Below are 27,500 nucleotides of genomic sequence, written 5' to 3'. Positions count from 1 at the left end.
CCTCCCGCCTCTTCAAAGCAGCCCGGGGCGGCCCGGCGCGGCCAGCGCGGATGAGCCCTGCTGCCCCGGACATGGCCACGCTGCACTGGGGATACGACGAGCACAACGGTGAGGGCTCCCTGGCAGGCGCATCGCCAGGGCCGCGGGCGGGGCGGGGCGGGGCGGGGCTGCTGGCATCTCTCGGACTCCCTCGAGGGTTTTTTCTCTGCAGGCAGGAAAGAGCAGGGGCAAGTCCGAGGCGGCGGCGAGGAGCAGGGCTGGGAGGGACCCCCAGAGGCCACCTCGCGCAGCCCCCTCCCTACCCAAACCCTCCCTTGCATCCGCCCTCGGGGCCAAGGGGAGCCTGGGCTCTGCCCCCTGCCTGGGCGAGCCGCATGCCAGGGCCTCCCGGGAGTATGATTTCCTCTCAGAGGGAGGCGGGTTGGTGAAAGCCGTGCCAGCCAGTCTAGGCTTATCTACCGGCTCTTTCCCCTTTGCCAGTCCACCTGTCGGGCTGTGCCTCTGTCTGAAGTCAGGCAGGCGCCTGTCTCGACTGAGCGACTGAGACGCACACGTGCGTGTCTGCCCCCGCTGTAAAAGTGCCGCTGCACCCGGAAAAGTCCAAACCTGCCGCCTGCCCGGCAGCAGAGCAATCCTGCCCCCAGGACTGCCATCCCTGAGAGGAGCCCTGCGGGCTCAGGGCAAGCAGGTGCTGTTCGTAAATTTCCCAAAGGACCTTGCTGGTTCGGTGACGCGGTGACAGGGATGGTTTGGTCTGTCAGAGGACGTGCCCCATTCAGCAGCTAGAGGGTAAAGGCAGGGGCAGAAACGGGACATGCAGCTTGAGCTCTAGGCTTTGAGATTCCTCCCTCGACTTCAGGGGTGTAGGTTGTAACCATGTCTGTGTAAGGACATGGGCAGATGAGGTTCTTTGGGTAAATCCAATGTCTTTTATTGTACCAACTAAAATAGCTGGAACTGAGTTGGTCTAATAAGAGATGTTGGATTTATCCAAAGAACCTTGTCTGCCTACCTTGACTTCAGCGTCCTCTGAGCTTGTTCAGGAAGCCAATTTAGTCAGAGCTAAGACTCTGCCACGGGCTAACTGAGCCTGTTCTGTAGAGATAATGGCAGAAAACATTGAGTGTTAGAGGTTTGGTTTTGCACAGACTGATCTGTGAGAATGATTTGCTGGGTATTGGTTGACTGATTCAGCTGTCCTTAGAAAATTGTTCAGGCTGTTAGACTGACGTGTGTTCAGTTTGCACCTCAGACTGGATATTAGAAGTATTGCTTAATTATTAAGCTCATCATCATTGTTGTGTTTAAGTAATCTCTTATTGACTCGGTTCTGCACTCTGTCAACCGCATGTGAATCCAAGTATTCCCACTGAAGTCTAGAGTTATTCTGTGTTTAGAGCTGTGTAGCTGAGAGCGGCAGTTTGACATTAGTTATTTAAATGCTTCTCAGTCTTCTTGGGGGATGATTTTCCCCTCTTGTTTATTTTGCACTGACAACTCCATTCCGGCCAGTAGATTTATCCCTGATTTATATAAGTATTAGCAAATGAAGAACGCCAGCATTCATTCTGAGGGAGTTGATAGAGACAGCAAAGATTACATGAACAATTTAACAACATTATAAACGGAACATTTCTCATTGGAAACTAGAACACAATAGGTAAACAAAAATAAGGGAACTTGGGTGTATAAACATAATAATTAATGTGTTTTATTGATTATGAGTCGAGAGGAATAGCCATGAAAGTCACTCCCTTCTTCCTGTGCTTCTTTCTGTTTGTGCTTAAAAGAATGTGTCTTTAAAAAATGCTGGAATTTGGTGATGAGATTTTTTTTTTAACCTCATAATTTCATCTTGTTATATAGAGTGTATTCTTCCCCTCTCCTCATTGTGAATAGACTATTTTAATAATACATAATGCTTTCTAGATGGAAGACCAAACCTGAAAAACAAGTGTGCTGGGCCCCTCCTGCAAGGCCAAGATAAGAAGTCTACCTTCCATCCCCAACTTCTGGGAAAGGGGAGGAGGTTTGGATTTCTATCAGGCTGCTGTTGCAGGATCCAGCTTGGGGCCCATCTCCCATCTCAGGCTCTGCTGAGTGACTGATAAATTTGAAACTTAACACACCCCTTTAGCTCCATCCACATATTCTCTTTTTCTCCCCTTTTGAGGGCCTCCAGTGGTTGCTAAGCAGACAGATCTTCACAAGCCCATCCCCTTACTTGGGGGTTGGGTGGGCCAAGGGGAGGGAGGGAAAGGTGTCTATTATTTTACTCCTCCACATTTTTTTTAAGTTCTTTCTCCTTTATGAATTGCTCAACTGCCTGTATCTTCTCCTGCTAAAAATTTTGCCAAACAGCAGAAGTCAGAAGTTGATGTCTTAACAGTTCCAGTCCCCTGCATGTTTCTGAATAGCTCCTATTGACCGGTCTGTAGGACCAATGCTGGCCGGTCTTTCTTCATTTCACTCTGCTGCTGCTTGGCAAAATTTTTGTTTGAACAGCACCTAAGAAGCCTAATTTGCTATGAATTTAGGAAGAATTGGTCTATATTCAGTTTACAGTTTTAATCTTGTCTTTGCCATTATAAAAATAGAATTTGTTCTGGGTGAAAGTTTACATTCTGTACAAATTAATGGTGTTGGTGCTAATACCTGCCTGGAAAAGCTCTCTTCTCCCCAACAGCGAGTGAGCAAAAACTTTTTTAAAGCAATATCCAATATGCATTTGTGTACATGTCCTTGCATGTATGTAGGTGGATAGGTACAGATTTAGTGCCCTAACTGGATAGAAGGGTCATCACAGATTGTTTCCCACAAACCATATTTACATGAATCCAAGACATGATTCCCTCTTCCCCCCCCCCCCCCCAACATATAGGGGCTCGTCTTGGATTTGAGTATAAGGCAGAGTGGGGGCAGGCTCCTGCTGTGGCTCTGACTCAGCCCTGACCTGGGGCTTCTGCCTGCCTCCTGCCACCTATGCCCCCATGTCTCTGCCTCTCCTCTGCCCAGATTCTCTGTTTCCCCTGCCGCTGCTTACTCTTGCTCCAGCTCTAGCATAGCTCCAGCCCCACTCCAACCTGGGGCATGGAGCACATGTTTATTCTTGTCCCAGCCCAGTAACAGTTGATGTAGTTGGTGGCAGCTATATCCAGGCCCCACAGCCTGGGCCAGAGCTGCTGCCGCCACCACCACCACGGCTACTGGGCTGGGGCCGGAGCAAACATGTGCTCTATGCTTCAGGCTGGAGTGGGGCTGGAGCCAAAGCAAGGGTAAGTGGCAGGGGGGCAGAAGCTGTGGGGGAGGAGAGGTGGGGGCAAGAGGTGGTGGGGCGGGGCAGGCAGCAGAAGGAGAGCAGGTGCCAGGGGGAGCAAGTGGCAGGCAGGTAGGTGATTTGGTGGGGGGGGGAGCAAGCAGCAGGGGGAGCAAGTGGGGGGGGGAGGCAATTGGCAGGGGGTAAGGTGTGGAAGGGCAAGGGGCAGGAGTCAAGCTGCTTGTCCCCCCTATTGCCTGCCCCCTACTGCTGCTTTCCCACTTCACTGGTGGGCAGCAGGTAGGGGATGAATTTTAAATAACCAGCTAATAATTAGGTAATTAATGTTGTTTAAAAGAAACATACTTGGAATTGAAGACAAAAACCTTATTTACCCAAAACCAAGATGACTTTGAATTTAAGACGACTTCCCATTAATTAGATTCTATATATGTAGAATTATAACCAATTCAGAAATTTTCCCTGTAAGGAATCTAATTATTGAGGAGTTGTCTGAAATTCAGAGTCATCTTGGTTTCAGGTAAATACGGTTTCTGGCTTCAATTCTAAGTAGGGTCCTTTGAAGCAATGCTATTTTTTTGCCTTTTCTTTGTATGTGCTCTTATTTCATTATCTGAACATGTGATATTCATGTATTGATACACAACAATGAAATACTGAAAATTGACTACCACTTGGAATAGGGTTTGTTTTGTTTTGTTTTAATGTGTTCAGCCCCTGAAAGAAAGAAGTGTTCTCAGCTCCTGATATAATTGGGCCCTTAATTTCAAAGGAGAGGGGACTTGGCTTTTAGTATCTTGTTTTTCTAATTTGTATTTCTAGTAGATGATTACTTCTAAGGAGGAATTTGGAAAGTCCTTGTTTATGCAGACTGTGTATGACTATAAAGAAAGTTGTAAAGCTGTTGCAATCAATATATGATTAAAGTGTTTTTTGTGGTGACTGATATAAAGGGAAACTGTCTGTTACAGGTAAAGTAGTATGAGTTTCTGATTTATTTAGTTATTTTTGTATCTCTATCATACCACTGCCTTATGGATAAATTCATTGTTTGAGAAATGCAACCTTAATTTCGCATATAATTCAAAATAGCTCTAAAATTTTTGCAAAGCATTATGTATTAAGAGGACTGATGTGCTAGCAATTTCAACTTCAATTTGAAGATGCTTGTGTAGTATAAACGTGGAATGTAAGTGTTCCTTAAAAATAAAAAGAATATGATTCAACAAGAGAGGCACACAGCCAGCTGACATCTTCCTCTGCCTGTAGAAACTTCTGAAATGTCTTCATCTCAATTTCCACAAAATACAAGTCTGTTTCCACAAGTATAAAGCTAGTTCCTTTCCTAAACCCTTTTTCTCAGATGCATAGAGTACCTCTGATAGAGTGGGTACAAGCCATCCTGGGTTGCACTGACAGATTTTCTTGGCTGATACTGATAGCCAATGATTAACCAACCATATTGGCCGATGCTGATCCAGTAACTGATATTTAGTAATAGTGCAAGGCATTTTAAACTACTGACATAAATAAAACTTGTTTGTTTGTTTTGCATTCATAACATGTGCACGCACACACGCACACCTCCTGCCTGTTCTGGCTCTCAAGGAAGGTGGTAACCGCATTATTTTCATACACATTGCCCTCTCACCCACAGCTCCTATCTGCAGCCCTGTTTCACGTGCAGCCTGTGCTGCCATCCCAAGTGGGCGGGGAGGACCCTTGCATGGACAGTAGTGCTAGGTGCATTTGAAGCCCCAGAGCACACCACTGCCTCAGCCCTGGCATGCCCTGTGCAGCTGAGCTCCCGTAGCCACTGGAGAGAAGCTGCTTTTGCAAAGGTGCCCGATGCCTGGCGGAGCAGTGTCCCCCACGTGGCGTGTTATTGCTCCTGTGCACAGCCCAACTTCTCTGCAGCAGCCCTGGTGCTCAGGCCCTTGCTGTGTGCATGGTGTTGCCATGGCAGTGGCAGCAGCAGCATGAGCCAATAAGTCTTTGTTGCTGAGTGCAGCACCCTGTGACCCCTCCCCAGTGCCCCCTTCCCCTCCTGCCATTCACCGGGACCTGTAGTGTGCCACAGGCTTGGGCCAGCAATGACTACGCTCACTCAGGTGCTCTGGGCACATGGCTGTAATTATTGGCTACGATGACCAAAAAAGCCAATAGCTAATAATGTAATTTCTCCTTTTATCGGTGCTAATCCAATAACCAACCAATATATCGGTGCACCCCTAGTTTTAGAAGTAAAAAACACTGCTTTTTAACTCCATCTGAAAACCAGCAGGTAGCCAGTGGCAGTCTTGATGCACAGATAGCATTCGTACCTTGCAAATTGTGAACACATCGCTACCATCTTTCAAGTTGTGCTCCACAGGCTGTGGCCCTTTGTACAGTGGACTGAAGTCTAATCTTGACTGATCTCTGTATCCTTGGTAATGGAACACAGCTTTCTGGACAGATGGATAAAAAAATCCTGGTCATTGCCCCTATATGATTGTTTATAGTCTTCAACAATCTCTACTGATGAAAGGCCTGGTATTTTTCTGGTAACTTTTACTAGAAAGAAAGAGTGCAGTATTCATATTTATTTAAATATTGTTTGATTCCAAAAGAGAATTTAAAATCTTGGATGCTCAGCTATACAATGCCTTCTACTTTTATGAATCAAAACTGTCTCCAAACAAAATTGCAGGCCAGTCCTCTTTTATATCAAAAAACTCAAAGAAGCTAATTTATGCTTTGTTACAATAATTAATAGATTTTTTTTTGCCCAATTTAAGATTTTGTAGTTGCCAGTTTTTTAAAGAATAAATTATTGATCTGTTTTTGTTGTGCTTTAAGCACTTTACTGCAAAGTATTTAGTGGTGCTTACAAATTTATTTTTGTATCCAGTTTTTGTTTTTTTTAAGATTTGTTTTGCACCATGCTATAGTTTCACCTTGCTTGCTTCGTTATAGTCATTTCTTTTTTACATCAGAGTTTCACTGGATGGAGCTTATTTATGTTCATAATGACACTAGTAATATTGTCCTTGAGCGCATCAGACTGCAGAAAGACCTGGATAGGTTGCAAGGGTGGGCTGACAAAAACAGGATGCATTTCAATACGGACAAGTGCAGGGTGCTGCACTTGGGCAGTGGTAACCGGCAACACACTTATAAGATGGGGAAACTCCCTTCTTGAGAGCACAGAGGCAGAAAGGGATCTTGGAGTCATCATTGACTCGAAGATGAACATGGGCCAACAATGCGAGGTCACGGTCGGCAGGGCTAACCGGACCCTATCATGCATCCGCAGGTGCATCACTAGTAGGGCCAAGGAGGTGATCCTCCCCCTCTACGTGACACTGGTCAGGCCACTGCTCGAATACTGTGTCCAGTTCTGGGCGCCCCACTTCAAGAGGGATGTGGACAACATTGAGAGGGTCCAGAGGAGGGCCACCCGCATGATCTGGGGACAGCAGGGCAGACTCTACAATGAGAGGCTACAGGACTTGAACCTGTTCAGCCTTCACAAGAGAAGGCTGAGGGGGGACCTTGTGACTGTCTATAAACTCACTAGGGGGGACCAGAAGGGTTTGGGGGAGACCTTGTTTCCCCCAGCGCCCCCCGGGATAACAAGAAATAATGGCCACAAATTGTTGGAGAGTAGGTTCAGATTAGACACCCGTAGGAACTAGTTCACAGTTAGGGTGGCTAGGATCTGGAACCAACTTCCAAGGGAAGTGGTGCTGGCTTCTACTCTAGGGGTCTTTAAGAAGCGGCTCGATGCCTACAAGGCTGGGGTCACCTGAGCCCAGTTTCTCTCCTGCCCAGGCAGGGGGTCAGACTTGAAGATCTACAAGGTCCCTTCCAACCCTACTTCTATGATTCTATGATATTCATTGGTAAGACATAGCAACATAAATGAGTAATTATGAAACTTTCATTTTCCTACTTAAGTTAGACATCCTAAATATGTTAGACATTTATTAGTGGTGAAGAAAAAAGTATTCGGTAAGCTATCTCACAGCAACTTTAAATTGCAAGAGGGAAGATTTGTGTGGGCATGTACTGCTTCACCTGCATCCTGTAACTATAAGCTGTATATGTTATGATACTAGAATCCATCTAAACATTATACAGTTTAGTATATTGGGGGTGGTTCTGCTTTGATCAAGGGGTTGGACTAGATGACCTCCTGAGGTCCCTTCCAACCCTTATTTTCTATGATATTACATATTTTAGTTTAACATTAGATGTTTTGGGCTGAACATAAAAAGTTGAGAGTGAATTGCATCTTCTTGACTATGACTTCATAAATGAACATTTCAAATTAGTATTCAGTCTTAAATCCTGCTGGCTGCTTATTTAATGGGTTTTGTGATTCTATTTTAATGACTAAAAGGTACCCTCCAGACAAGTGCCAGACTGAAAGATCCTGCCTTCATTCTGCCTGTATCCATGTTGATATCTGATATATAAATTTATTCTTCTTATACAAAATCCATTCTATTCACTTCCCCTCTGCTGTCCAGAACAGCTACACACTTACCATGAAAGTGCTTACAAGAGAGAGGTTTCTGAAAGAAATGCTTTCTCAAAGCTTCTCTTACACACTGACATTGCAAGCTGGCACTATTTTAAGGCCTCTGAGTTATTGAGCACCATTCACTTTTTATTATAATAAAACTGAGCTTAAGAGATACTTGACACCTCTCAGATTTAATCATAGAGCACTGAGTGTCCTAAGAAGAAATTAAAGTGTGTGGGTAAGGAAAAGGTATTGCTAGTTTTGAATGAAGGAAGGTAATGAGTTGATTACACTTTTATCCAAGTATAAAGACAGGGTTCACACAAGATACTGTGGCCTAGATTCTCTAACTCTTAGTCCATGAATGCACCTCTTGAATGCACCAACCAGGGCTCAGCGACCACCTGCAGACACTGCCAGCAGCGGCCAGCAGCAGTTGCTGACCGCACACAGACGCTGCAGGTGGTGTCAGCAGCAGGCAAGGGGGTGAGCAGCGACTGCCCACAGCGTCAGCGGCGCCTTTTTGTAGGGGTGCACCGCCACACTCCGGGTGTGCACGTGCACCGTGTATGCGTCACCAATGCAGATACACAGCGTTAATGTACCTTAGTGCATCTACACATATGTTAAGGTGCTTTAGGTATATGTGCCTTTGATACCTGCAAAAGCAGGTATCAAATTTAGGCACAAATAGCCTAAAATCGCCCTTTTTAAGGCACATTCAGGGCACACGCCTGTAGACCCTCACCCTTAATGTGCCTTAAAAATGGCTAATAAGCTGTAAATTGGCATGTGTAGATGCTATGACTGCTGACAATCATGCTTACTAAGGTTGCCTCCTTGTTCCTCATGGCAGCCCACTGTTACCAGGAAAAATAAATAAAGAGGAGACTTTGGAAAATGTGATCTAGATGTGGCCAAAATGAGGTCTCTTATGGTCTGAAAATGGAGCATTTGGTACACCAGAGACAAGATACTGGATTGGAAAAGGGGAAAAAGAAAGATATTGGTGATATGCTTTGCGCGTATCCCAGATAAAGAGTTAATTGTGTCTGAGCCTATTACATCTGGGTTAATTATAAGTGTCTGCTGCTCTCCTGTTCTCAGAAAAGAGGCAAAAAGTGAGAAACCTAATGTTGTAACCTGCACCTATGTTTATTTAACTAGAGATTTGTGAGGAGAGCAGTCAGAGCTGTATAGTTTATTCCATGTTTTATTAAATCTAATATGGTTTATATGTTGTTTTTTCTTACAGACAGTTCATTTGGTTTTGTCAAATGGGAAACAATTTCATTAACATCAAGCCTTTTCCTCCCTTCTTTCCCCCTTGAATTTTAGGGCCCTCTCATTGGAAGGAGGTTTTCCCTGTTGCTAATGGAGACCGTCAGTCCCCCATTGACATCAAAACCACAGAAGCCAAATATGACCCCTCTTTACGCCCTATTAGTCCCAACTATGATCCAACTTCTGCTAAAGTCATTCTCAACAATGGACATTCCACTAGTGTGGAATTTGATGATGCAGAAAACAAATCAGGTTTGTTCTGTTTATAATAGTGTATTTTCTTTCCTGAATAGAGTACAGCCTGTCTCTTTGGAGACTACATGAGTATACGAACAGTAACACTTCAGTTACCCAAAAAAGAAGTGTTTTCCTGTCTTTCAGTATGTTGCAATCTTGAGATTACTTCTGCAGAAATTATAAATTGTTATTGTAAGGATTTCTGGGCTCCTCACATTGTCTTAATTCTCTTCCTATGTGGTATGGTCTGATCTGCAGGACACGGCTAAACAATATCTGTACTCCTGTTTCACCAGTGTTTTAATATAGATTTCAAATGCTGCTCTTTCATTTTGTAGACGGAACCTTTGTGTCTCATTTCAGGTCCATTTGAATTGAATTACTCAAATCTCTTACCTACATTTAGTTGCAGGTTGATTGATTTATGTTCCAACTCTAGATTTGTTATATCAAAGGAGACATCAGAAGAAACCATATGCTTAGTGATTCCATTTATTTTTGAGAGATGTATTTATCTCATTCTTTTTATTTTTCTTCATGGACACCCCTTTTGCAAACAATTATGTGCACTCGGAAAACTGGTCTTTGTAATATTGCAACATTTATTTGGGGCTTTCTAAATACTTCAAAGGCGAGGTGCAAACAAAATGCTTTCTGTTAAATGGTAAAAGTGCAAGTCCTTCATGAATAAGAAAAACCTCTTCTGGTTAATCTGCTAATGTCACCTGGAGAAGGTTGCTGAAAGAAATCTTTGTTTATCTTAATAAAAGCGAGTGAGAAAAACAACTCAAAGAAATGGAAACTCTTCTGATATCCAGTTTGCTATTTGATACATGTGAAATTTACATGTCTTTGCACATAAAGTTGTTTCATTGGGAGGAACAGTAAGATCAAGGATATTTTGTGTGTATTGTAAAATTTAGAATACTCTGTAGATTATAGACAAACTGAGTCTTGTACAGAGCAAGTAAAGCTTGCTCCTCTTCAGCCCTGCCTTCCTACTTAAAAGAGGAAAAAGGAGTGCTTTAAGGCAACTGTTTAATTTTCCTTTGCTTACTTTACCTTCCAGATTATTGAATGCGTTATTCTATGCTCCTGTAACATTTTTCTGTTCTATACTTTTGCTCTTCTTGTCAATATACTGATGGAAAGAAAGGGTTATAAATTCAGCATATCTAACCAGCTGGGAATATTCTTGTTGCAGGCAGTCTCTACATGCTGCAAAACTGGCATAGCCAGCTCTTTTACATGTCCTCTGGATACCATCGTAAGAGGATGTGTCTGAAGTGCCACAGAGCACGAGTGAGCCCCACCTGGCATACCAGTCCTGTATCCAGTTGATATTATTTAGATCAGTCTGAGGTGATTTCAAAGTAGACCAGAAACTGGACTGGTCTACAAGGCTTAGGCTATGGAAGCTGCAAACGTGTCCCCTCCCTTTACATCTCCTTTTCCTGGCTAAATCCAGCATGTAGTGGGCCTTATGGAGGATCAAGGCCCATACTCCTAAATTCATGGACATCAGTCCCTTTTGGCCTTGACATTCTTCCTGCATAACAGAGGATATAGGACTTCTCTGAATTAATTTCCGCTTCAAATGTAATAGCTGTGCTTGAACTAGAGTGTATCTTTTAGATAAACATCCAATCTTGATTTTTAAAATTTCCAGCGATGGAGAGTCCACCACAACCCTTGGTAAGTTGTTCTAATTGTTAATTACCCTCACTGTTTACAAAATCACCCTTTTTTTTCAAGCCTGACATTATGTAACTTTGGCTTCTAATCATAAGATCTCATTATACCTTTGTCTGCATGAGAGAAGAGCCTGTTAATCGAAGTATCCCATGATCATGCTCGTGGTTCAAGTCATTCCATAATCTCTTTTTTTGGTTAACCTGAGAAGACTGAGATTCTTTAGTCTCTCATTCTAAAGCATGTTTTTCCTGATCTTTATTTATTCTCTGAGGCTCTTCTCTGAACCTTCTCCAATTTATCACCATTCTTGAAGTGTGTACATGAGAACTAGATGCAGTACTCCAGTAGCACACGCTCCAGTGCCAAACGTAGAGGTAACATAACTTACCTACTTCTCCTAAACCCCTGTTTGTATCCCCACATTTATACATTTAAGGATTCCATTACCCTTTTAGTCACAGCTTAGCACTGGCAGTTCATGATCAGCTGATTATGTATCATAACCCAAAAGTCTTTTTCAGAATCATTTCTTCCCAGGATAGAGTGCCCTGTCTTGCAAGTGTGGCCTTCATTCTTCAGTTATAGATATACCACCTTATATTGGGCCATATTTAAACTAATATTGTTTACTAGTGCCCATTTTACTAAGTGATCCAAATTGCCCTGCATCAGTGACTGTCCTCTTCATTATTTATCACTCTTCCCCTCCCCCACCCTCCTGCCCCCAGGTTTTGTGTCACCTGCAAACTGTCAGTAATGATTTTATGTTTTTTTCCAGGTCATTGATTAAAATATTAAATAGCATACAGCCAAGAATTGGTCTCTGGGACAGCCCCATGAAACCCACCTGCTGGATGAGGATTTACAATTCTATTTTGAGATTTATCAGACAATTTATTCTGCTTGTGCATAAAATGGAATCAAATTATTACTTACACTTACCATATTTTCTCACATACTACCCGCCCTCCAAACAAAATAAGATGCACATCTTGTTTCTGGAAGGCAGAACGTATTAAAAAAAGATTTTCCCAGAATCACGGCTGACTGTGACAGAGTAAGTCCTCCTGGAAATAGTGTCCAGGAAGTGTAGCATCCCAGGAAACACTCTGGGTGAGGCAGCAGAAATTTCCTGGTGTGGCAGAACTGCAAAAGGATAGGCCCCATACCCTTGCAAGAGCAATAGCAAGGCTATTATTATTACTTTACTGTAAATCATTCTTTGTATAAGTTCCTATAAATAAATAGAGTATTTTTCTACACCAGAAGCCTTGCTAAAAACTACAAACTGCATGCAGCAGCTCACTTGCCCTAAACCAGCTTAATTGTTCCTTCAGGGACAAGCTTCAGTGCTGAACAAATAATGCTGTGAGAAAGTTAACACAGGACTTCACCCCTGCTGTGTGCAAGGGCAGAGGCAAGTGGCAGCCATCTTAGCAGCCATTAGAGCATTGTGTCTGCATGCTTCTATTACAGCAAAGAAAAATTACCTTCCTTGCTTAAGATATACACTCCAATTTTGGAGGGCTGATTTTTCGGGGCAGGGGGAAGATGGAACAGTATGCAAGTAAATATGGTAATCACTAAATTTTTGTTAGAATCGTATAAAAATTGGGCTGGAAGAGATGTCAGGAGGTCATCTAGCCCATACCTTCTCAGGAGGTCATCTAGTCCCCTTGTCTAAACCTTCCTAGACAAAGGTTTGTCTAACCTGCACTCAGAAACTTCCAATGATGGGGATTCTGCAACATCTCTAGGTAATCTGTTCCTGACCTTAACCACCCTCATCATCTAAAAAACAAAACAAAACAAAAAAACCTGCTTCCTAACCTCTAACCTAAATCTCCCTTGTTGCAATTTAAGACCATTTCTACTTGTCCTGTTCCTGCAGACATGGAGACAGACATTTCTGTGATCAGTTCCTCATACTATCAAGATGAGGTCTTACACAGAATTGTCCTCTGTTGGATACAACAATTTCTGAGTTTGAATGTATAAATATTTACAGATCACAATTTTCTAAGTGTGTTTTAGCATTGGCAGCATAAGACCTCTATATGGAAGTCTGCCAAGACAATGTCATATTTTGTTTTGTTTTTCCCCTAAATATTATGGACAAGTACCTGAGGAGCTGGTCATCCATGTTCTGTAGTGTCACTGATAGCCCGAATCAGGTACTAGCTACTACTCCATCTTTTGCTTTATCTACAAGAATAAGCACTTAAGATCATTTGCTTCCAGGTTCTCAGTGACTTAGAAAAAAGTATTGCTGTTTATCTCCAAATGCCACTACCTGTCCCCTCCCCCTTTTTTTGCTTATTTGATCTTTGGTGTTAATAAGTTGTGTCCAATATTTTTAACAGTCAGGTCTTCCTTCCAGAATAGTATGCCAGTTTTCCCACCAGCGTTCTGTAAGACCAAGTAAATCAAAGTGCTGATTAAACCACCCATTCTAATTCCTGTGGTTTATTACCCAGATCCTTCATAGGCAATGAAATAATTTCTTCACCTTGCATCCCTGGGTGGAATTTTGTCTCATGATCTTGGTTTTTGTGCCAAACAAAAGCTTATTTGTTCCCACTTCCTATCCTCCATCTCTGTTTACTCTAATGCCTACCTTTCTCCTCTAGTCAGTCTGTTCCTTACAAGTTTGGTTCTCTTCCTACATACCTCTATCATATCACATATCTCTAAATGGAGTCTAGTGAGAGACAGAACGATCTACATTCCCAAACTTGGGAAGGGTGGGTGGAGGTAGGGCACTAAAGGTAGGTTTGAAATCAAGATAAGTTGTAGACTGCTCAGGCTGGTAGAGAGAAGCACCAGGTGTGAACTCAGATCTGGATATGAGAGTCTAAGTCTAGGATTGGGTCCCTTTCTAGTTTAAAAAAAACAAACCACAAAATGAAACACCCTTACATATTTTCATAATGCACTGCTCATTGACCATTTGAATATCACTATTTTTATACTTGGACAGAACAGCATCTTTATTAGTTTGATTTGATTTATACTTATTTTCACTTTCGGTTTCATAAAGTGCAGTTGCATTTGGGGTTCCAACTAATGCAGAAGAATGTTGACATGAATGTTAAACAAACAGATCATAGAAAAGTAGGGCTGGAAGAGACCTCAAGAGGTCACCTAGTCCAATCACCTGCTCAAGGTAGGATCATCCCCATCTAAACCATCCTGTGGAACTGTTTGTCTAACCTATTCTTAAAACTGCATGAGCAACCCTCATTCACAACTACCAGAACATCAAGAGCACCTTAACTTGCCACTTGAGTTAATTTGGTTTTGCCAAGCTGCCTAAGGAGGGAAGAATCCAAGCCCTTTCTTTGCTCCAGCACTAAAATAATGATAGTTTTCAAAACCTCTTTTTACCTCGAGAGGAGGGGTGTAGAATTTTTCCATATACTACGGAGTGGAGCTAGTCTTGTGATATCAACTCACTTCTTAGTGGGCAATAATCTATTGAGTAACATAAATAACCTAAGTTTGGAAGGAACATTCTGTTGATGAACAGAATGATATTCTGTTAAGAAATTCTTTAAAAGAAAGAGAATTTAATCTATTTGAGATGCCTTTTGTGGGAAGAGGGAAACAGAGCAGTTTGGAGCATGAAGTGTGAGGTATGCATGAAAGTGTAGGTAAGAGGGCTTTATAATAAAGTACATTCCCTGAATTTAAAATGTCCTCTTATCTGGTTTATAGTGCTGATAGGGGGACCACTTGCAGGAACCTACAGGCTGCGACAGATTCACTTTCATTGGGGCTCCAGTGATGATGCTGGTTCTGAGCATGCAGTGGATGGAATGAAGTATGCAGCGGAGGTAAAGTATTCCAGTGACTTTTATAGTCTTTTGGTAGTTAAAGCTGTGCCTATTTTTTTATTATAAGCCTGACTTTTTTTATTGTATTTTTTTTGTATTCCCCACCTTTTCTGCCCCCAGCCTTTATCAAAACAAGAACAATATTCTGGAAATGCTTTATATGTGATCCTTTTCCAAAATATATTTTTCATTTTTTTTTTTTTTTTTTGAACTTTGGAGAGGGTAAGACAAGAAGCACATGAGGGATAGTAACTTGAAAATTCAGAGATATTTAATAGTTCGAGAATGTTTTTGTTTTGTTTTTTATCTTTTTTTCTAAGAACATTGTCTCTCAAAATCAGTCCACCCTAGAAACTACAAATTTCATTTAACTGACCTTACCAGGGGCCTATGCATTTTGCTATTTGTTGAAGAGCAAGGTGGTTATTTTTGTGGAACATTTATGCCTTTGTTTTCTGTGTGCTGCACCATTATACCTTTAAAGGACTATGCTGCCTAATGAGGCAGGTAGCCCTTTACTGTGTTCAATTCAGTGCAGGATGTCACAGAAGAGAAATGCAGTGTGCTCTCTCATGGAGGCTTTACTTCTGCTCTTTCTTATTTGTTGCTTTTGAGTAAACTACAATAAAACCATCCAGACTAAAAGTATCTATTTTCTCTGTGTGTGGGAAATATGGTGAAGAGAATGGGATCTAAAACAACAAATAGCTCAGAGACAGTGAAGAGGCCTTTCTGGGTAAACATGGATTTTTTTTTTTTAAAGAAAAATAGGGTTTCGGTATAAAGCTAAAGAGAAACAAATTACAATGCAGAGGCTTGATCAGTATTTTATTGGATAGACAGTGCCCAGAAAAAAAGGTTTTTTCTAACACTAGTGGGGAAAAGTGACATTTGCAGTTTTTAAAGGCTTATGTTTTCCACAGGAACCAGGTGAGATGGAGTGTAAAGAATTAATAGTGGTGCTTAAAAACCATTATGCACCAAAACCAAATTTCTAGCTGAAACAAAAATGTATGTTCCATCTAAGAAACCAAATGGAAGGAGAAAATATCTCTGAATTTCTAGCCAGTCTAACCAAAAAAACAAACAAACACTTCCCACTACCTGTCCTTTTGGTAACCTTCTTCACGAAGCACTTTAGACATCGTTTTGGTTTTGGGATAAGGAACCCAGAATTGGGGAAAAACCCAGGATTAAGAACAAGGCTGCTGAGCACTGTTCATACAGAAGAAAACACCCAGAAGGAGCTGTAAATGCAGTTTCAGTGCTCAATTGGATGAAGAATGTTGTCTGAAACAAGAAAGAACCTCTGCCAAATTGGCATATGCAAGAAGAAAGAGCTAGTTCACAAGCAAAGAAGACTACATGGTTCACCCCACACCAGATGACATCAGGAAAAGGAGGGATCATGGTCCCATTACTTTGAGACATCGCATGGTGAGACCAAGGTTTCTTCAACAAGCTGCGGTGCACAAGAGGTGGTAAGACAGGATCTATTCCTTAAAAGAGAAGTCACAAGCCATTGAGAATGGGGCTCTACCCTAAAATGTTTCACAGATTTTTTTTTTTTTTTTCCCCTTGGCAAAATTAAAGGGGGGGAGAGTGGTTAATTTAGCTGTGGGGTTTTTACTTCTTGTGTTTTGTTGTTTTTATTAATCCACAATAAAAGTAATTCAGACTGAAAGTATCTGTTTCCTCTTTGTGTATGGAAAAAATGTAATGTCTTCAAATTAAATTTATTATTTTAAAATTATATGTAAACCTAAAACTATGAATCATCCAGTGTGAAAATTGTAAGTTCCAGTGCATGCTCTCAGAATGATCTAGGGGACTGACCATTGAGGTATGAACTCCTATATTTCATTTCTGGTCTAAAGAATGATTATCATTGACTTGTATAGCAGCTTTCTCCAAGGATCCCTAAGGTGATGATCCAGCAATATACTTAAGCCTTTGCTTAGCTAAAGTTAAGTGCATGAGTCCCAGTAACTTCAATGGCACTCTGTACTTGCTTAATGGTAAGCACATGGTTATTTGCTTTGCTGGTTTGGGGTCTGTGTATTTAATAAATATTAATTATGTCGCATAATGCCAAGTATTATCAGAGTCATTTTACAGATAAGGACACCTGAAGCTTGTAGAGATTGAGCAAGTGCCAAATCAGAATGTGAACCAGGGTTTTGGACAAGATCTCCTGACTCCTAGTTCATTCATATAATCACTTGCCTCCCATGCCGATTATTCAGATACATCACTAAGGTCTATATTTTCTAAATGACCTCCACTTTGGGAATCTTCAGTTTCTGAGTACATCTGGGGCCTAACACAGAGGTGCTGAACATGCTCGACACTGAGTTAACTCACTTGGAGAGGTATATTTTCTGTATCTTTCAAAAATCAAAAATCTAAGCATCAGAAGGACCCCATTGTGCTTTTTTTTTTTTTTTTTTTAATTACTCAAGCTTCTATTTCCTTATCTGCAAACTATTGTTGATCAGGCTGACTGAGACATATTAATGTTTGAAAATAGTTTGAAACTACAATATCTATCTGGATACTTATGTATGTGCTCTTTACGACAAGGTAGGCAGAGAATAGCACTGGCTTGCACAAGGGAGAATTGATGTTGTGCTCTGTGAACTTGCTCCTTCCACAGAGATCCAAGGATTCCCACCTGGAGAATGCGGGCCTGACTTAGGACGGCTGCTTGTTGGGAGGGGCTAGTGTGATACTGGGGAAGAGATCAGTCATTTTTACCTGACCAAATCGTGGCAATCTTAGAACTGCCTGAATGGATCTTTCAAGCGTGGACCAGCATACATGGAGCATCCACGCAATGACACATCAAACAGCCAAGATGTCATTGAACTGCTTATTAAAATTTGAATGCAAAACATCCCAAGCAAAAAAATCTATTGGCAATGCCAGTTCTATACATCTTTGAATATCATAGGTGCCTAGGTAAATTTAGGCATCAATTTTATGAAAATGTGGGCCTTGTATCTCCCAATATTATGAATAGAGAGTAAATACAGTATCATGGCAGTTTTTTTTCTTATGCTGTATTCATAGATACTGTTGTTTCTCTCTATTTTAAATGCTCTCTGTTTGAAATACAGTATCTCAGATACTGTAGTGTCATAACTATGGATTACTTTTTAAAACTTTATTTTAAAATGAACCACCATGAAGATGAAAGATACTGGAGAAAAACTGCTAATTTATGTCAATTCTGTATCAATTTTAATCCCAGCTACTCTCAGTGCTTGTTATTATTTGTATGAATTATATATTTACAGATTTCAATAAATATTTGCAGTTAGAAAATCCAAATGCGTCTGAGTATGAACAGGTGAAGTAGAATATTCAACACCCATGCAATGTATATTAATTTGTAACTTTGCTCCAGTTAAGCAGAAATAACTGTGTTTGTGCTTTTTGCCTTTCAGTTGCATGTGGTTCATTGGAATGCAGACAGATATTCCAGCTTTGTTGAGGCTGCTCGTCAGCCAGATGGATTGGCTGTCATGGCTGTATTTTTAAAGGTAGGAAAAGATTGTTCTGTCTCTTTTTTTTTTTTTTAACAAACTAGTGTTATAAGCTTATAACAACATTGTTGTTATAACACATACTGCATTACCATAAATTATCCCAAAATATTAGCATACTCTTCAAAATGCAAAAAGGTGCCAAATTTGTGAGATTTGTGGCCATATCAACTGAAAGGTGTAATAGCTGTATTCATAGACTTAAAGTCCAGAAGTTATATTGGATCATCTGGTCTGAACTCCTGTAGAATCCAGACCATAGAATTTCATCCAATTGCTCTTGTACTAAGCCCAATAACTTGTTGTTGGTTAAAGTTTGTTTTCCAGAAAGATGCTAAGTCTTGATTGTGAAGGCTTCAAGAGACGGAGAAACCAAACCCTTTGTAATTTGTTTCAGTGGCTAAGTACTACTACTTGGTCTAAAGAGGAAAACAGACTTTTGAGACCTTCCTTAAAGCTACTGAAGAAGCTTAAATCTAATGCATTTGATCACCTGCTCATTCTCAGATGAAATTCACCTTCTCCTAAAGCCTCACTGACTTCATGTAATGAGAAGTATATACAAAAGCCAACCCAGGATTAGGAGACAAAGCACTGGGCAATTTTGTGATCCCTGCTTCAATGCACATTAGTACACTGATGGTCATTTTAGGATGCTAGTGCACTACTCCAGAGCACTGTCTGTGACCCTCAAATGTACACAAACGCTTGTGGCTGTTGGGTCTTCATAATCATAGACACTATGGCCACACCCCAGCCACCCATTCAAACTCCTTTTTCACAAAGTAAACAACAGAACCAAACTGTACCTGAAACCATGAGCCTACCATGCTGCCCTCTTTGTACTCTGTATAACTACATGATTCTGCTACAATTCAAGACCCTTTTATCATCTCCTTGCTGAGTGGAGAATTTAAGGTCTGAGACCACTGTCATCTGATGTCCATGATATTGATTAGCTATCCATGCTGGCCCTGCCTCACTTCTGCAAGCTGTTACAAAGTATTACTTTAATGAAAGATTGTTTTATACATGTTGCTGTCTTCCCAGTTTACATCATTCTGATTGAATGAATGTCTTATTGTGTGTGTGCCGAGAAATTCAATTCAGCAGGAGCTAGACCCAGGAGAATCAAGTTTCTGAATTTTCAGGTGTACTTTAAGGAATGAAATTGTATAGAGTGAACTACAGGTAACTTATTCATATGTGAATCAGCTGAGGTTGTTACAGTTCCTTTAAAAATATTGGTAAAAAGAGAGAATGTTTTTTTTATTCTACTGCAACAAAGGGAACTAAAATATAGCTAAAATAATATCTGTGAATGTAGATTTAACTAGTTATGGGCTTGACTCCTACATCCTTTGAAGTTTATCAGTTTTAACTTCAATGAGTGAAGGATCAGGTCCCATGTGAATACAGTTGAAACAAAGCTTAAGGCATATTCTTTCCTTAAGAAAATAATTGTTGCCCTTTTTCTGTTTACAGATTGGCGAATGTAATCCTCAACTAAAGAAAATTACAGACCGCTTGGATGCCATCAGGGCCAAGGTAAAGTTATTCACCTGTGGGAACATTAAAGTTTTCCAGGATTTCTACTGTTGTCCTTTTCCTTATAATTCACATTCTTATTCTTTTAAGTATTTATAGCTGGGAAATAGGGACTAGATCTAATCTGGGACAGTTCAGGAGCCATCTTGTTGGGTAATGTTAAAAGCAGGCCAGCATATTAGTAATTAAATTACTCTGTTGTACAGTCAGGATGTTCCTACTTGCATCATTTGATGAAATAGGCTGTTGCCTACAAAAACTTACACATTTTTGAACCAGTGAGTCTGTAAGGAGCCACCCTGTCCTGGCTTCTGCCTGTCTAAAGACTGTCATAGCTAACTACCTCTCTCTGTCATACAGCGTGAAGTGAGTGGAAGAAAATGTTAATTAGCCACAGTAAATGGTAACCTCTGATATATCTAATTTATTATCAAGATCACTGACACAGGGTAACTGCATGATTTGTCTGGAAAATTTATTTTAAGCAGTAAAGAAGGAAAGTCTGGCTTGACTTCCTTGTTTTCTAGGAATGTACAAGGGCCCTATATAAATTAATCTATTCTTTGTGTGAGGTGTTGGCCTCTAGCACCAAACCTCCTGGGGAGTTTGTCAGTACAGAAGTCCCTGTGACGAGAAGAGAATGCCAGGGGAGGAAGAGTGTCATCAGGGTCAGAGATGCATATTGCCACACCCTGGTGATTTTTAAAATATAATGGGAATACATTCCCAGGCTCTACTGTCTTTCTCTTACAGCTTCCATCCCTGGATCCTTGATAGTCAAGGGAAGGCTATGGTAACGGCAAGCTTCAGTGGAAGCATGGCACTTCCTGCGGTGCTTAATGGCAAAGATGGCACAGATTCATCACATGGATGGCTCTGGGCTACCACTGAAACCTCCAGAACCCCGCAAACCCTGTTTCACAATGGAACAGTCTCTGCCAGGGGGCTTCTAGCATGCTTTACCTAGGCTGTGGCTGGTTGTGCCTGTTGTTTTCAAGGAAGCAACATTTTATAGCGCCCATTATTTTTACATCAGTGACAGTAGAGCAATTTACTAATTTGCATAACAAATGGTTTCTTGATGAGGTGCTCATGGATTAAAATATATACTCTCTTTTTTCCAGGGTAAACGAGCCTTGTTCACAAACTTTGACCCTTCCTGTCTGCTTCCCCGCTCTCTGGACTACTGGACATATTTTGGCTCTCTTACTGTTCCACCCCTTCTTGAAAGTGTTGTCTGGATAGTTCTCAGAGAGCCAATCAGTGTTTGCTCTGAACAGGTAGGGTCTGATCCCTCTAACCCTTCAAAATCACAGTTTTAAAATGATACTCGCAAGAATCTTCTGTTTACAGTTTTAAATACTTAATTTTTGGATCTAGTTTTGTCCTTTATAATTTAATAGACATTTTTATCCTTGGGTTTCTGAAATATTTGAAATTTAAAACTGATTTGTGAAAAAAAAATACGAAAAGAAACTGGTAGATAATTTAATTTTGGGGTTTTTTTTTTTGTGATTGGAACCAATTGTGCTCTAGTCCACGGTTTTTAATGACTGAATATTTCATTAAATTACTTCCTTCTCTTTTATTCATGCCTTATTTTCTATATAACCCTAGTTCAGCTTCATCAGAGTTCCTTTTTTAGGTACCAAAGGTGTGAAGCTTGATGAATCTAGATGCTGTAGTTACTCTCTATCACTCAAACAAAATGAGTTTATGCAAGAATTAAGTACATCAAGCCATTTGTATTTCTCAAGCTAGAGCTGTAAAACTGAACTCTGGCTGGAGGCTTGTGCAACAGTGACATCCAGTGGCTACTGAGGCAAATCCTTTTATGCATAAGGTGTTTTCCCAATGCAGATGTATAATCAATCTCGTAATTGGTATTCCTGCTGTGGATTTCATTGTTACACTGACCACATTAAAAACTTGAAGTTTATCACACACCAGTATTCATGTCCTCCATATAAAAAGTCAGTAAAATTATTTACTCTTGGGCCATATACTGCTATTCTTTAGTTTCATCTTGGTATTCTTTACCAATTAACTGAGGCAGATTGTAGTCCAACAGGAATATAAAAGAGAAACGCGATATGTTATACTACTTAATGTGATTAAATATGGCAGCCTGCAACCACAGTGATTAGTAGTTGCCAAGTTATTTGTGTCCATGCTATCTTGTTTGCCTGAAATAAATTTGGAGGATTTTAGAGGTGAAATCCTGAGCCCCAATGCAGTTGATAGCAAAATTCACCTTGATTTCAGTGGATCAGGATTTCATGCTTTCAGCATCGTCTCTTGAGACTTCGTGTTTTCAGAAGAAGAATAGAAAAGTGCTGTGCATAAAAAGTGTTACTCTCTACACAGATTACAGTTACAAGTTGCATTCACAAATTCATTTATGAATGCTACTTGAATGAACCAATTCAGAAACTGGCCTGAATTTTTGCTCAAAATAAAGACTGTGTGGTTCAATGGATGGGATCACTAGTCAAAGAGTCAAGAGCGTTTGAACTTTTGTTTCAAAGTAGCCTTAAATGAGTCAGAGAGCCACCCAGTAGTTGAATTTCTCAATCTGTATAATATGCTTAATGTATTTCCAGCTTTTGTAATTTTAAGAGGAGAGGTGTTATATAATCATTCAGCATTATTAGTGATTGAATGATAATAAACATAATTATTAAAAATCTGTAATTATTAGAATTACAACAGTTCTTCATCGTCATTCTTCACGTTCAGGTCAACATTTCCAAAGACAAAGGTCGTTCAGATGAAAAGTTTTGGTGTAGGCTACTTTCTGGTTCAGATGCTTTAAAATGTGAATGGATGTATGCAACAAGATATAAGTTTGTATAATAAATTTTTAGTATATGATGCAATATAGGAACTCGTTTCTTATGACATAAGATATCACAGAATGTGAAACAGTATGTATTATAGTCAAAACAAACAAACAAAAAAGGCTTTATGACCTATGATTTGCTTCTAAAAGTGCCACCAATTTAGGATTTATTCCCTAACTGGTCCTACTTTTCAGTTTGTGTTTTTTGGCAGGGGTTTGGTTTCATTGTGTTTCATAGAAATGTCAAACATTATTTCTTTTCCTACTTGAGAGCAATTTCAAAATAAAGAAACCCATGTCAATGTGAGGCTTTCATGGAGCATCAGAGGACAAAATAGGGAACAAATTACTTACAATGACTTAAATTAACTTCAGAGGAGGGTAGGATTTGTTTCTGTTTGTTTGCACGTGCAGTTTTGTGGTGGTGATCTTTTATGTAATCAAGTAATGTTCTTAGATATACTAGGGACATGGTAGATTAAGGAACCATTTCTCATTAGTTGTGGTCATGTAGCCATTTTAATCAATATAAAGTGTCAACTCTTAGCTTTGGCTATTATCCATGAGGTATCAAACCAAGGAAACTGTAGTAAGTCAGCTGTGTAGTGTTTAATTACACACCTGGTTTAAACTGTGTAACAGACAGAATCTGGCCATTTGTGATTTTCTACCCTTTACTGTTTTTTCCCAAATAATTATCTTCTTAGCCCCTTTAGTTTTGAAGTATTTGTTTTCAGGATATTTTTTTTCTCTGACACACTTTATGCATGATCAGAATCATGACTTTTGTCCAACTGGTAGTAACTACAAAGGGATAAAAATCAGAAGCAAAACGGTATATAAAACTAGCAACTATGAGAAGTGAGTCAGAATAGCAACATTCAGATTACAAACTGAATTTAGTTTCCATTACCCTCACAGTTCAATGTTACTGAGACTGGTTTGACATGTTGAAAGAGATCCAAGTTGTGAAGTTTGGATTGGGAGTTGAGCATTTTCTAATTATATGCATGCCTGAGAAGAAATCCTGGGTTTGATGTTATGATGCAGGCTCATCTCTAACAATTATTATTTGCATGCATTGTGTCGTATGCCAGTTAAATAACACAACATGGAAACCAGATAAATCTTTTTAAATACAGCATTCATAATTCCTAACTGAGGGTAAAAATGTTCGTGAAACAAGAAAGCCTATAATCAGATTTTGCCTGCTTGTTTATGTGGGTTACCAGGCAATCCTTATGGCAAAAAGCAATTGGTATGAATTGAGTTGGCCTTCAAGCTGCCAAATCAAGCTTAGAAATCATTTTTAGATAATAATATTTTTGGCTTCAGATTACAAGGAAGCAAGTGTGAATATATGCAATCAGTGAATTCTATACCCAGTTCCTTCCTGAGCAATACTTACTTGCAAGGTATAAATGAGAAATCATAGCTAACAAGAACAAGGTCTGAAATGGCAGCTTGGTGTTCTACACTTGTCCTGGGAAATATGATTCCCCATACTTCCTGGAGGAATAAAGGTGACAAGTATGTTAATGTTTATTGCTAAGCTTTTCATTTAGCATAAGCATGACATTTCTTTGCTGAACTTTTATACCTCTTTTCATCTGCAGCTAGCCAAATTCCGCAGCCTTCTGTGTACTGGTGAGGGTGAGGCAGCCTGCTACTTGCTGAGAAACTACCGGCCACCACAGCCTTTAAAGGGACGGGAAGTCAGAAGGAATTAAAGGAGTAAAGCAAGAATCTGCCACTGCTGAGACCATTTAGGAAGCTGAATTGATTTTAATAATAATAATATGCTTTTTATGAGTTGTTAGAATTAATAGGTACCACTTATTTATAATACTATATAGGTACTATTATAGTTACAATGCAGTCATTTTTGACAAAGCAAAGATATCTTGACTTGTAGCAGTTATGCCAATTTTACCTGGTTTGAATGGGTTCAGCCCTTTTTGGTATGAGTGTGTTGTGGCATTGGAGCAGAGCTTACAGAACAACTTCCTTGCAGCCTGTGCAGGTGAATACAATCATGAGCACTAAATGTGATTCTTCCAGGTTCTGAGTAACCCCTTCAAGACACTGAATGTGGTTAAGCCTATGACGACAATGGGAGTTGAGAGTGTTTATTCCTTTGCAAAATTAAGTTTGGATTTTAAAATGTTTGGGGGGGGGGCAGGGGAGGAGGGTTCCACACGTTGCATCTTTTTATTGCATCTAGATTAGCCCCTTTTTTTTGTTCCCAAGAAAAGAATAATTTATCAAAGCTGGTAGGATTTCATTCCTGTCCATAAGCAAAGTGAGTGATTGTATAACCTTGGAGTACTGTGATAGATTTGCTAAAATGTGATAACTGCCATTTAACACCAAAAGGTAGTCCCACAGTGCCCATATATTAGAAGGTTCATATTTACCTGTGAATCACCTTGATCTTTAATTATTTGAATGCAGTTTTCTTTGAAGTAATGTTTTCTTTGGTTTTTAATAGGATAGTTTAAGGCTATAAGTACCATCAGAATTACCCTTCTGTTCCTACAAGGAAGAGGGATGGAGATCTCAGAAGCTACCTCCTACCAGTCTTGTTTCCCCCAGTTCCATATTGAAGCTTATCTGCTAGGTGTCCACAGGTTTGGCATCCTCTATGGGTTTTAAAGAGAGCTAGAGATTAAAGGAAGTAGAGCAGAAAGCCAGCTTCTACACTGCCAAGAACTACAGTAATTGCCTTGCTGATCCTATGACATTTTTACTTCAAATTTAGACGTGATTTAATGCCACCCAAAGAAGTTAGTAATGCCAACTGCATTTCTCCAGGGCTGCTACAGAGAAGCCCTGGAAGAAACAGCTAAAATTCAAACAACTCTTGCAAGAGTGGGAGGTAATGCTAGAGAAGCTATTTAAAAGAAAAGTCTTCTAAAAATCATGAGATGTACACAAAGAAGCAGTCAAATACCTAGCGCCTTGGGTTTTGTAGGTTTCTCCTTTTCCCCTGGCCCTTGGTTTGAGGGAAACATCACAAGCAAGAGTTGCAAAGTTTAGATAGCTAGATGTAGACTTTCCTGAAACTCCAATACTCCTTTCTATAAGTAGACGGATAATTTAGCTTAGATTAGATAGGAAGATAAATACTATAGTTTCTTTGTTGTCTCTTCCCATTAAAAATGGAGTCTTTTTCCAAGCTGGAGCTGAAATTGCTTCTGTTGCTCAGCATTGCAGAACAATATGTGGAGAGGGAATATAAGGAAACTGGCCTCAGAAAACATATGAAAGGCAGTATAACAGAAGCTACTGGCCTGTAGGCATGGCACATTGTTGTCAGTCCAAGCATCCTAGGATGGACAGGAGGACATAGGTCAGATTAAAAGACCTCCGAATGGTCCTGTCCAGATAAGGTCTTTTCTTGATAGGTGTGTGTGTGTGTGCATGCATGTGTCTGTAGGGTATAATTGCTCGTGTGTATGCATCTTTTCACTTTCTTTTTTTGACCTGTTACTGCATCTAATATGTTTCCCTATCACCTGAGTAGCTGCAGAACATCAAGAAAGAAACATTTACAAATTGTGTAAAAGGTTCTAAAGAAGTGATTTGCCTGAGGAAAGAAAATAAGGAAGCTACAGCTGCGTTTGTCCATGTTGGAGCCAAAAAAAAAGTTTTTTCTTAGATGTTTTCAGTGTATTGAAAATAAGTAGTTAAGTTGATCCAGTGGTTTGATACTTCTAAGGATTTCACCAAATAAAAACAGATGTTGTGAACTTGTCTTCTATTTTCCACTTAACAGTTTGCAGTTTGGGTTGGAGATGTTCACAGCCAACCTTGTGACTTGATTTTGGCATTTGCTCTTTCAACTCTAGTTTAAAATGAACAGGAGAACAGCCTAGCTAGACAGCAGTCTCTCATTAAGTTGCAGCTCGGAAGGGAATCTTATAAAAAGTGGAAACTCGGTCATAGTACTAGAAAAAAACATTGCATGGGCATGTAGGGAAAAAATTTGGAAGGCCAAGGCACAATTTCGGATGCAGCTGGCAAGGGATGTAAAAGGCAATAAAAAGGGATTCTACAAGTGTGTCAAAAGTAAAAGGAAGACCAGGGAAGCCATAGGTCACTTATGGAATGTTGAAGGCAATCTAGTTACGGATGAGGCAGAGAAGGCTCAAGTAGTGAATGTTTTTTACCTTAGTCTTCTCAAATAGGGGAAGTTGCCAGCTGCCTTGTCATTTGGTAGCAAAGATGGGGAAGAAAACAAACAGCCTAGAGTAGTAGAAGAGCAGGTTAGAGATTAATTTGAGAAACTAGATGCTTTCAAGTCAGCAGGGCCAGATGGGATGCACTGTAGGGTACTGAAGAAATTGGCTGAGGTAATTTCAGAGCCCTTAGCTCTCCTTTTTGAGAGTTTGTGGAGGTTGGGTGAGATCCCAGATGTCTGGAAAAGGGCAAATATAGTGCCTATCTTTAAGGAAAGGTGTTACAGATTAGTCAGCCTGACCTCAATACCTTGCAAGATCATAGACTCTATTGTGAAGGACCTAGAGGAGAGCAAGGTGATCAGGAATAGCCAGCATAGAGTCACCGAGAGCAAGGAATGGGTGACCAACCTGATTTCCTTCTATGATAAAATGACAGGCTCTGTGGATGTGGGGATGAGCAGTGCATGTGATATGCCTTGACTTTAGCATGGTTTTGGACAAAGTCTCCTATGACATTCTCCTAAACAAGTCCAGAA

The 27,500-nt window shown here is 40.4% G+C and overlaps 1 protein-coding gene across 2 annotated transcripts; it reads left to right on the top strand.

Moving 5' to 3' along the window:
- LOC102561208 (carbonic anhydrase 13) lies at positions 1-26,532 on the top strand. Of its 2 annotated transcripts, XM_014610181.3 has the most exons (7): positions 1-108; positions 9,129-9,326; positions 14,724-14,842; positions 18,292-18,387; positions 19,876-19,938; positions 21,063-21,218; positions 24,397-26,532. In XM_014610181.3, exons 1-7 carry the CDS (start codon positions 51-53, stop codon positions 24,508-24,510), a joined length of 804 nt encoding a protein of 267 aa, XP_014465667.1. In that variant the 5' UTR covers positions 1-50; the 3' UTR covers positions 24,511-26,532. The 2 variants fall into 2 exon arrangements, with proteins under 2 accessions (XP_014465667.1, XP_059579906.1); XM_059723923.1 differs by lacking the exon at positions 9,129-9,326 and having other exon boundaries at positions 10-108.
- Positions 26,533-27,500: the final 968 nt, after the last annotated feature.

The sequence above is a fragment of the Alligator mississippiensis genome, chromosome 3 (genome assembly GCF_030867095.1).
Source record: "Alligator mississippiensis isolate rAllMis1 chromosome 3, rAllMis1, whole genome shotgun sequence".
NCBI lineage: Eukaryota > Metazoa > Chordata > Crocodylia > Alligatoridae > Alligator > Alligator mississippiensis.
This window is presented reverse-complemented; position numbering and strand designations above follow the sequence as displayed.